Genomic DNA, 12,234 nt, shown 5'->3' on the forward strand with positions numbered 1-12,234 from the left:
AACATAATATTGGAAATAATAGGAAATTTAGAATAAGAGCAGAAAACACTGGAAACATTCACACTAAGCAAAATGATTTGTCAGATTGGGAGGAGAGAAAATAAATTAGTATCAAGCTGCAGGGACAAAAGACATCCCTTTTATAGGATGAGATCAGGGTTGCTCTGGAGATAAGCTGTAAACCTCTGGTCACAAGCTTAAAGGAGGCAGTTAGGGAGAGAGAACATGGCCACCATGCAGTCATCTTGGCGAGAGCCAATCTATTGAATCAACATGAATCAATAATGATTTGGGTTGTCGGCTTTAGTATCTTATGTTTCCTGGCATCAACTGTTTAAAAACATTCCTGTTATGCACTTTGCTCATTATATTATAGGTATTCTGCAAATTGATGATTGAGCACATTTATAGCCACTAGTCTCCACTTAAAATAAGACTGAAAGCTTTAAAAATACCGATTCCAAGGAGAGTAACCACAAATTGTTTTAATAAGTAACAGGTTTTATTATATGAATCCACTTTAAGTTATAAAGACAATTTTGAATGAAAGGCACAGTGAGTCAGACAATTTTGAAAAAACCATGGAAACTAAATAAGAACATAGAAAAAATGCGAGGATAGCATTTGTCAGCATTTTACAACCTTCAAATCCCATTCATAACTTCACTGGTTAACTTCGTCTTCACTAACAAGTTATGAGTACAGAATAAAAACTACTGTCCATGTGTACATGAAATGGATCATAATTTTATGACTTCAGTGTCTGAGAAGCTTTAAAAAACACTATTGCTTTCTACTGTACTTGGTGATGTTGCAGCATTCAATTCCTTAGAACAAAGCTAACTTATGCTAGTTTTAGACTGAAAAGGATCAGCATGATTTCAAATGGAGATTAAAGCCACAAAATTGCTTTATGGGGAACAGCTCAACATTTATCCAGATTGAACCACAAGCATGAAAGTAGCTGGCAATGGTGTTACTGCTGCACTTCAGCTAATTAGCAGCAAAAGCAGATTTTCCACACCATTTCCACATAAACATTTTTTTCTATAAAGTGGAAATGAATTAATACAGTTTAGTTAAACAAAACAGAAAATGTTCACCATAAACTTTCAAATTACAATACTGTACTAACATGTAATAAACAGCAGAAAGCAACTGTCATCTGTGTCAGCCCAGTAAATCAGTAAAAAATAGAACCAGTTAAGCACATGGCAAATGTAAACTTGTGACCAATAACTTCACCCCAGTGATAAAAGATGCAATTTTAAAATACAAACGGCTATTGAAAGATGTCCTGTTTTGCTTCTGCTTTTGTTTCCTTCAATAAATAAGTTTCTTCTATCTAGATGAAGGTAATTTTGGAACAACTCTTACTCTTTGGTTTATGCACAAATACTATCTGTGTCTTCCTGCTTCCTGTAAAAAGAAGCTTGCTTTATTTTATTTACAGAAAAGTCAACTTGGTTCTGTTTTAAGTAACCCCTACAGGTCCTTAAATTATCTTACCTTTTATTTTAAATTTCATTTCTACAAATTAACCTCTGGTCACTATTTCATGCTGAAGGTTGTGTCATGTTATACTTGAAATTAATGTGATTTTTGATCCTCTCCCTATACTTTGTAGAACATTAAATTATTGCTTAATGGTGATGAAGGGATGGCTAAGGTTTGACAGAATACCACAATTCCATGTTTTTCCTCAGTGCTTCAGTTTACAGATGAAAAGTTACATATATGTTCATATACTTTCAAAGTAGTATGAGCAAGTGTATCAAAATCTTGCACATTTTAATGGCAGCACATGTAAGTTATTTTTAATAAACTTTTTTAATGTTTCCTTATTCAAAATATAGAAATGCAAGACAACATCAGTAGGTTTAAGCCTTGAAACAGGCTTTCAATTAAGCAAGGTTTCCTCAGTAAAGGCATCAACCTCCCAATTTTTGATAGCAATGTTATGCTATGTCAATTGCCCTTTGACACATGTGCAATCAATAAACCTTTCAGAGTCTATTATCTCCAGTGACCTGCTGATCTTCACCTACAGGCTGCCAGCAGGTCAATAAAAGCTCAATGCTCTAATCAGATAATCAACCCCACACTTGGGTTTGCAGATATCCATTCAGTTCCCAGCACAATTTATTACCTTGTGCTGCCATATCTGCATAGTTTCATTCAATGTAAATTTACATTCTACACAGGAACCACTCTCACATTTGACTAATTGCAGTCTCAAATCTAGAGTGATATTAAAAAACAATAGATCCCATTTGAGCTACCTTACATTGTTATTCAGCTTTGCAAGGTAATCTCGCAATTCCCTTGCTGCCTGGAATCGACCATATTCTTTCTTTGGGTTGGCACATTCTTCAAGCAAGGCTTCCAGTCTGCCAACTCTGACAATTTCTATAGGAGGATTATGCAAGAGCCCTCCGGATGTACCACGCCAGATGGCATACCTGGAGAGCAGATTCTGGCAGATAGCATAGTAGTTATGGTCAACTGTAACACGAGAACATAAAATATCCTTTGAAAATGATAGGCAGGCTTCTTTTCCACAATCATCAAACTTGCTCTCGTACCAGACATCCCAATTCTGAGGCTTATCTGTAGGGAATAAAAGTGAATATGTTTGATCAGTACTTCAAAAACCTTGCAAATTCATCTGCATCTGCAAATTCAGTTTAAACTTCAGTTAAAAAAGGGAAATAAAACACTATAAACACTACAAAACTAGTTCACACAATCAGAGAGCGAGAGAGTGAGCAAGACTTGGCCCAGTATGCTGACCATTTTTACACTAATCCTACTGTAAAACCATGTAATTCTCCCCACATTCCCATTCTCACATTTCTTGCTGCTAGTCTCTGGTAAATCAGTTAAAAGAGCCTAGTTATTACTTAAAGCTCTGCCCATATTTAAATTTTGATGGTAACTTTTTAACTGAAATGTTCACATGGACATCTGCCTCATTAAGTCCCCAAAATGTGCAGGCAAGACCCATATTTTTTAAAAATGCAGCCTATCAGCATTTTAATGAAAAGTATCTGTTGGAAAGCTGATCCTTTTGGGTCTTTCACTTGAGACATCTCTCTACAGTATAGAGGATATGGACTCAAAATTATGATATTAAACATCTATAATAATAACTTCTTATCTTGGTGGGTCACGACCATAAAGTCAGTGAAGAATTAATAAGTATGCTCAACTGCCTTTAAGCAAAGCTAAATCCCAGCTTCTAAATAATCTGGACTTTGACAATAAAGTGTGGGCAAACAAGGTTCGACTTTAATAAGTATCAGGTCTGTTAGAAGAAGAAAGATTATAAATCACAAAACCTGTTGTAGAAAGTATCTCAATTACAAGAGACAGAATCAATAGGATCATTAATTCAATTTGTCTTTATTATATAAACAAGGGCATCACCAAGAGGAAAAAAAAATTACATTAGTTAACACCGCATGTAGCCTACAGCCACTTTAACTAATATACAGTCCTGTCCTGGTAGTCACCAGGATTTCAATAGTGACACGGCTCTCGAAAGTTTAAGCTAAATGTAACTTGGGATACTGAAGTGGAAGATGCCAAGAAAAATCCAGATACTACAGTTTTTAGTATTTCATCTACTGTATCTCTGCATATATTCTACATCTGTTCAGGAATCTAAGGAGATTGACTGAACAGAACACAGGTTTGATGAATCATCAAGTATCTGTAGTATTAATACCAGGTTTAAGCAAATGAGTGCATAGAATATTAGGAAAAGTACAAAAACAAACCAGATACAAAAACATTTTAATTTGGTAGTTATAAGTGAAAATCAGTTCATCATCTAGAGAAGACTTCTATCGCTCTTGGATAGGCAGCACATCAGTTATGTATGAACTGTCCAGTTAGGCCGGTGTGCATGACCAATGAAGTGGGTGGAGTGGGTGGTATAAAAGCAAGATTTTTGGCAAATGCCCAGAATCAATGACTTAATTTTCCTGATGTTCCCAATCTCATAAAGATCCACATTGGTCTGATGAATATGGTAAAGTATAGATTTGATCATTATTAATTTACAAAAATCTTACTTTTATGCTTTCAGTGATATTACCTACTGAAAAGTTGCCAAAACAAATTTTGTGTCCTTTGGGAGACCCAGAGGGAACCACATGGACACAAAGTAGAATATCTATTCCATTGCATGTATGTGAATAAATTACTGAGTTTAGAAATGGCAAGGGTAAAAGGACCCTAATGGCAATTGTACACAGGCCCCAAACAGCAGCCAGGATGTGGATTACAAATTACAGAAGGAGACAGAAAAGGCATGTCAGAAAGGCAATGCCATGATAATCGTTGGGGATTTTAACATGAAAGTGGATTGGGAAAACCAGGTCAGTATGGGACCTCAAGAGAGAGAACTTGTAGAATGTCTAAGGGATGGCTTGTTAGAACAGCTTGTTATTGGATTGGGTGTTATGCAATGATCCGGAGGTGATAAGAGAGCTTAGGATAAGGAACCCTAAGGAAACAGTGATCACAATATGTTCCAGTTCACTTGAAGGAGAAACTAAATTCCAATGTGTCGGTATTTCAGTGGAATAAAGGAAATTACAATGGCATGAGAGGGGAACTGGCCAAGACTCACTGGAAAGGGACACAGGCAGGAAGGACAGCAGAGCAGAAATGGCTGGAGTTTCTGCGAAAAATGAGGGAAGTGCAAGATGGGTATATTCCAAATAAGAAGAAATTTTCGAATGGAAGAAGGACACGAGCGTGGCTGACAAGTGGAGTCAGAGCTGAAGTAAAAGCAAAAGCTAGTGGCAAAATAGAGGATTGGGAAGCTTTTAAAAACTTGCAGAAGGAAACTAAGAAGGTTGTTAGGAAGGAAAAGATGAATTATGAAAGGGAGCTGGTGACTAATATCAAAGAAGATACTAAAAACTTTTTAAAGTATATACAGGGTAAAAGAGAGTTGAGGGTAGCTAGAGGACCAATAGAAAATGATGCTGGAGATATTGTAATGAAAAACACAGAGATGGCAGAGAAAATGAATGCGTATTTTGCATCAGTCTTCACAGTGGAAGACATCTGCAGAGTACCGGACATTCAAGAGTTTCAAGGAAGTGGAGTATGTGCAGTGAAATTTACTACTGAGAAGGTGCTCAGGAAGCTTAATGGTCTGAGGGTGGAGAAGTCTCCTGGTCCTGATGGAATGCACCCTCGGGTTCTGAAGGAAGTAGCTGGAGAGCATTTGAATGGACAAAGAAGTGGCAAATGAAACACAATGTTGGAAAGTGTATGGTCATGCACTTTGGTGGAAGAAATAAACAGGTAGACTATTATTTAGATGGAGAGAGAATTCAAAGCGCAGCAATGCAAAGGGACTTGGGAGTCCTTGTGCAGGGAAAAAGCCTCTGACTATCCACACGATCAATGCCTCTCATCATCTTATATACCTCTATCAGGTCACCTCTCACCTTCCGTAGCTCCAAGGAGAAAAGGCCGAGTTCCCTCAACCTATTCTCATAAGGCATGCTTCCCAATCCAGGCAACATCCGTGTAAATCTCCTCTGCACCCTTTCTATGGTTTCCACATCCTTCCTGTAGTGAGGCGACTAGAACTGAGCACAGTACTCCAAGTGGGGTCTGACCCAGGGTCCTATATAGCTGTAACATTACCTCTCGGCTCCTAAATTCAATTCCACAATTGATGAAGGCCAATACACCGTATGCCTTCTTAACCCCAGAGTCAACCTGCGCAGCTGCTTTGAGCATCCTATGGACATGGACCCCAAGATCCCTCTGTTCCTCCACACTGCCAAGAGCCTTACCATTAATACTATATTCTGCCATCATATTTGACCTACCAAAATGAACCACTTCACACTTCTCTGGGTGGAACTCCATCTGCCACTTCTCAGCCCAGTTTTGCATCCTATCAATGTCCCGCTGTAACCTCTGACAGCCCTCCACACTATCCACAACACCTCCAACCTTTGTGTCATCAGCAAACTTACTAACCAATCCCTTCACTTCCTCATCCAGGTCATTTATAAAAATCACGAAGAGTAAGGGTCCCAGAACAGATCCCTGAGGCACTCCACTGGTGACCAACCTCCATGCAGAATATGACCTGTCTACAACCACTCTTTGCCTTCTGTGGGTAAGCCAGTTCTGGATCTACAAAGCAATGTCCCCTTGGATCCCATGCCTCCTTACTTTCTCAATAAGCCTTGCATGGGGTACCTTATCAGATGCCTTGCTGAAATCCATATACACTACATCTACTGCTCTTCCTTCATCAATGTGTTTAGTCACATCCTCAAAAAATTCAATCAGGCTCATAAGGCACAACCTGCCCTTGATAAAGCCATGCTAGCTATTCCTAATCATATTATACCTCTCCAAATGTTCATAAATTCTGCCTCTCAGGATCTTCTCCATCAACTTACCAACCACTGAGGTAAGACTCACTGGTCTATAATAATTTCCTGGGCTATCTCTACTCCCTTTCTTGAATAAAGGAACAACATTCGCAACCCTCCAATCCTCCGGAACCTCTTCCGTCCCCATTGATGATGCAAAGATCATCGCCAGAGGCTCAGCAATCTCCTCCCTCGCCTCCCACAGTAGCCTGCGGTACATCTTATCCGGTCCCGGTGACTTATCCAACTTGATGCTTTCCAAAAGTTCCAGCACATTCTCTTATCTGCACATACTGAAGTAAAGTATTCATTAAGTACCTCTGCTATTTCCTCCAGTTCCATACACACTTTCCCACTGTCACACTTGATAGGTCCTATTCTTTCATGTCTTATCCTCTTGCTCTTCACATACTTGTAGAATACCTTGGGATTTTCCTTAATCCTGCCCACCAAGGCCTTCTCATGACCCCTTCTGGCTCTCCCGATTTCCTTCTTAAGATCCTTCCTGTTAGCCTTCAGGAGAATGACGGGGGAATCTCATAGAAACATTCTGAATGTTAAAAGGCATGAACAGATTAGATATGGCAAAGTTATTTCCCATGGTAGGAGAGTCAAGGACAAGAGGACACGACTTCAAGATTGAAGGACGTCCAATTAAAACAGAGATGCAGAGAAATTACTTTAGTCAGAGGGTGGTAAATCTAAGGAATTTGTTGCCATGGGCAGCTGTGGAGGCCAAGTCATTGGGTGCATTTAAGGCAGAGATAGATAGGTTCTTGATTAGCGAGGGCATCAAAGGGTATGGGGAGAAGGCAGGGGAGTTGGGATCGATGGCCTACTTCTGCTCCTATATCATTATACAAGGATTGCTCAGCAGAGATAGACCACAAAGAAAAGATGGAGGATAGGGGCAGGACAATATTCAGTTGTACATCGTTTGTATTTAAAGATTCACTTTGATCAATGCAGCAATGGATCTTCGGGCATGCAGAATACTACTAAGAGAATTAGAAATGGAATATAAGCAATGATTACAGTACTGGAAGATATTGACATTCAGCTGTCTTAGAGAATAAATAAAATGGATGAAACAATAAATGAAGAGTACAAAGGTTGAAAAATAAACTTGTGAGAAGATAGGCATGAGGATAATTTTGAAAAAAAGAGGGACAGTTGTAGAGCAAAAAGGTAATCAACAATAATGGAGTATTATTAATAGGAAAGATATCTGAATGCTCAGGTATTAAGTGGGGAGAGATCGAGGCTATAGAAGCAGACAACATGAAAGGGCTTAAAGACTATATGGCAATAGATTGAAAAATGATTTATTGCTATATAATCTTAAAACTTTCACTTTAATATGAAATCACTTTCAGATAATTTTTCTATGCAATTGTAGATAGTGTGGAGTGGTTGCGTAGCACTCAATTTACTTAAGTAGCACTGAGAGTCTTTCATGCTTAGTTTAATGAACAGAACAACATACCAGCATGGAAGACCCCTCCACTTCCCCCCCAGTTAACAAAGATTCTAACAAACATCTTCAGTAATTTTCTGGAACAGTCCACTGTCCCCGCAGGCTTCAAGGCAATCGCCATCATCCCAGTGCCCAAGACAGTAATCTGCCTCAACGACTACCATACAGTGTCATTAACTTCAACAATAATGAAGTGCTTCGAGTGGCTGGTTATGTATCACAGTAAATTCCATCTTCCTGCTACACTGAACCCTTTCCAGTTTGCTTATCGCTCATTCGGTCCACTGGCCAGTGTTCTCCACTCTATTCTGTCCCACCTGGAAAATGGTGTCCCATATGTCAGCCTGCATTGCCAGGAAGCTGTTTATCAACTTCAGCTCGGCATTTATAGCTGTCCCCCACTTTTCGAAGGTTTGCTTTACGAAACCTCACTGTTACGAAAGACCTAAATTAGTACCGTTTTCACTTTCAGAAGGTGCTTTCACTGTTATGAAAAAAAATCAGCGTGCAATAAAAAATCAGCGCGCGATAAAAGGCAGCGCGCGCCCCGAGCAGCCGCTCTCCCCAGATTCGGAACGGCATTGCTTTAACACGAGCCTGTGAGCAGTCGTTTGCAAGATGAGTTCTATGGTATCGGAAAAGCCTGAAAGAGCTCGTAAGGATGTTACACAGCGTATAACTAGACATAATTAAGTGTTTTGATCGCGGTGAACAAAGTAAGGACAATGTGAGTTTGGCTTGTGGAAGCTGACGAACATGATGTTGAAGAGGTTTTGGCATCCCATGATCAAGAACTGACAGATGAAGAGCTGATGCAATTGGAAGAAAAAAGGATAACCATCGAAACCGAATGAGTAATGATAAAGTACGACTTTAATTTTGAAAGGGTACGTCGGTTTAGGGGATATTTGCAGGATGGTTTGAGTCCTTATTAAAGGACTGTGTGATAGAAAAATGCGTGAGGCTCAGCAGTCAAGCAAGCCTTCGACATCAGCCACAGCAGACGACGAACCTCGACCTTCGACATCGAGGGGGGCAGTCATAGGAGAAGATGAGCTGCCTGCTCTAATAGAAACAGACAATGACGAGATGACACCCCAGTGTCCCACCACCCCAACCCCCAGGCCACGGACAGATACCGATTCGCGGAGAATGCAACGGTAGCCGGGAGGCACACAGCACATCTTTAAGATAAAAGCCGAAATAAACATGCTAATTAATTAGGTGCCACCGACACGTAAATGTCGGCCCAGATCAAAGGCGATGCAATCGGCACTGATCTGGACCGACAATTACGTGCCGGGCGGCACCTAATTAATTAGCATGTTTGTTTCCACTTTTTTCTTAAAGATGCGCTGTGTGCCTCCTGGCTACCGCTGGACCCCTGCGTGCTTCGCGGCAATGTATCGCTTGGCGGCCTGGAGGGTGGGGGCCACTGCACCACCCAAACTCCGACTCAGCCTAACACACCATCATCCCTGTGCTTGGCACTGTCTTCCCGATTCCTGTAAGTGATAATTGGCAGAATTGCATGAAAAGAACACCTCTCCAACTGTTAAGCATGAGGGTGGATGGATCATGCTTTCAGCTTGTGTTGTAGCCAGTGGCACGGGGAACATTTCACTGGTAGAGGGAAGAATTAATTCAATTAAATACCAGGAAATTCTGGAAGCAAACATCACATCGTCTGTAAAAAAGCCGAAGATGAAAAGAGGATGGCTTCTGCAACGGGATAATGATTCTAAGCACACCTCAAAATCCACAATGGACTACCTCAAGAGGCGCAAGCTGAAGATTTTGCCATGGCCCTCACAGTCCCCTGACCTAAACGTCATCGAAAATCTGTGGATAGACTTCAAAAGAGCAGTGCATGCAAGATGGCCCAAGAATCTCACAGCACTAGAAGCCTTTTGCAAGGAAGGATGGGCAAAAATCCACCAAACAAGAGTTGAAAGGCTCTTAGCTGGCTACAAAAAGCGTTTACAAGCTGTGATACTTGCTAAAGGTGGTGTTACTAAGTACTGACCATGCAGGGTGCCCAAACTTTTGCTTCAGGCCCTTTTCCCTTTTTGTTATTTTGAAACTGTAAAAGATGGAAATAAAAAAGTAATCTTGCTTAAAACATTAAAGAAATGTGTCATCTTTAAATTTATGCCTTTTGGAAATCAGGTCATCTTTTACTCACTTAGCTATTCACAGTAACAGAAATTTTGACCAGGGGTGCCCAAACTTTTGCATGCTACTGTATGTTTTTTTTAAATGATATAGCTTTAAAAGTTTAAATGAGAAATATAAGAAAGATTTACAATCATAAAAGTTAAAGTAAGTGAATATAAGGTGCTACAAATTTTTTAATCCATGAGAATAGCAGAAATAGAGATTTACTGAAGGGAGCTGAAAAATCTCTCCAATCACTAATACGTTAAAAGTGTAAATTTAGATCAGGGTCCTCAAAATGTCTGTTGCTCTACAGGCGAAATATCAGTCAAGAGTCTGATTATTCATTTTCAGTGATCTAAGTTCAGAATAAATTAAATATCACTTTATTGAAATATGTATTTTCTTTCTATTGCATAACTGAAATCAAGAAAAAAATTAGTGTTACATTAATGTAGGAACATTGATACAAAATCCAATTTAATTTCATAATCACTGACTGACAAAATAATTGAGTAAATTAGACCAGCTGGTTTTTAGTTAAATTACTGTGCAGAATATTAAAGAGTTAGCTTTGCCAGTTGCTGTTGAAAGCATTCTTCAGGTTTTAGTGCACTGCACGCTAAGGGCGACTTCCTTACAGGCATATTAAAACTTAAAATGATGAAAATTCTTCAATGTTGATTAACTAGTCGGAAGACTTAGTGCCTAAATTATATGCAGTAAGGAAAAAAAAAATCATGATTTCACCCAGATACACATTAGTCTGATGTCTTACCTATTGCTAGGCTGATCCACTCTAAAGTTTAACAGGTATTGTTTAAAGGAAAATTCCAATTTGCTAACTCAGTCTAGAACTGTTTATAAATATTGATAAATCAGACTTCTAAAACCTGTATGCCATTTCAAAATATTACTCGAGAAAACTTCTAACTTTAGAGATTTCTCAAATTTAGCTGATGCATTTTAGCTTCCTAATATAAATTTTTTAGAGCAACTTTAACATAAAACAGCAGGCAAATTCCTTACTTTCAATGTTCCCATAAAGTGAAAATGTTGACAGAATTAATAAAAACATCAAGTTTAGAAGCCTTGGTCACTTGATGTGAGGTATTGTATACATACCAAGGAATAGGCACTCCTATTCCAGGTACCTTATGCTAGGATCAAACATACTGCTTTGCTCCCTACTCTTGTCCTAAAAAGATGCAACAGCCTCACATCAGCTAGCCTCTATTTACTGCACTTGCCTTTATTTCTTTGGTTTCTTCCTTCCACTTACACTTTTTAGTTTCAAGGCAGTGATAGCCAATTGGTGGCAATTTTGTAGTTGCAATCACATGCACACAAGCAGTTGAGACTAGCCAAATACATTTCACAGACAATTGGTTATTTTTCAATTTATATTCGAGGCTAATTTCAGGCACTTTAGAATAGCTATTTGAAGGTTAATTGGGGATACAGCAGTAGGAGCCATTTAATTTAGCAACATATAAATCAGGCAATAGATCTCTCAGCACAAAGGATCCTGTGTGGTATACGTTCCTCTCTAGGTTAGTTATAGAGTTGTATAGCATACAAACAGGCTTTTTGGCCCACCATATCAATACTAACCATCATGCTCATCTAAACTAAAACTACTTCCCTGTGTTAAATCCCTATCCTTTTATGCCTTGTTTATTCAATATCAATCCAGATGTTTCTTAAATGTTGTTACTGTTGCCACTTCCTTTCACATTTCATTCCAGATACTAACTACTGTGTGAAAAAATTCACTCCCAAGGTCCACTTTAAAAATTCTCCCTCTTATCTTAAAACTATGCCCCCTAAGTTTTAGATAACAGACTTGCCATGGGAAACATACTCTGGCTTTTGACCCTATGTATGTTTTTAGCATGTCATCTCATATCCTACTTTCCCCAGGAGAAACAGTAACAACCTATCCAATCTCCCTTTACAACTCAAGGCCCCTCCCCCACCCAATCTGTGCAACGATCTTCAGGATCTTTTCTTTGCCCTCTTTAGACATCCTTTTCTGCAGTGTTGTGACTGAAATGTGACAGTTCTCCAAGCGCTGCCTAACCGATGTTTTGTACAACTAATACGATATACAAACTGTTCAGCATGGATGTCTTCTTCATCATCCTATCCGAAGTGTTGCCACTTTCAAGAAACTAGGTC

General features: G+C 39.2%; 1 protein-coding gene across 1 annotated transcript in view; it reads right to left on the reverse strand.

The window, feature by feature from the left end:
* Positions 1 to 436: 436 nt before the first annotated feature.
* The window catches only part of dipk2ab (divergent protein kinase domain 2Ab), a 225,589-nt gene continuing 213,791 nt past the window's right edge, over positions 437 to 12,234 (reverse strand). The window contains exon 4 of the mRNA XM_063045402.1: positions 437 to 2,610. Within this exon, the coding sequence (XP_062901472.1) occupies positions 2,279 to 2,610 (332 nt within the window). The 3' untranslated portion in view covers positions 437 to 2,278. The remainder of the gene's footprint in view (positions 2,611 to 12,234) is intronic.

Source organism: Mobula hypostoma, chromosome 4 (assembly GCF_963921235.1).
Source record: "Mobula hypostoma chromosome 4, sMobHyp1.1, whole genome shotgun sequence".
Lineage (NCBI taxonomy): Eukaryota > Metazoa > Chordata > Chondrichthyes > Myliobatiformes > Myliobatidae > Mobula > Mobula hypostoma.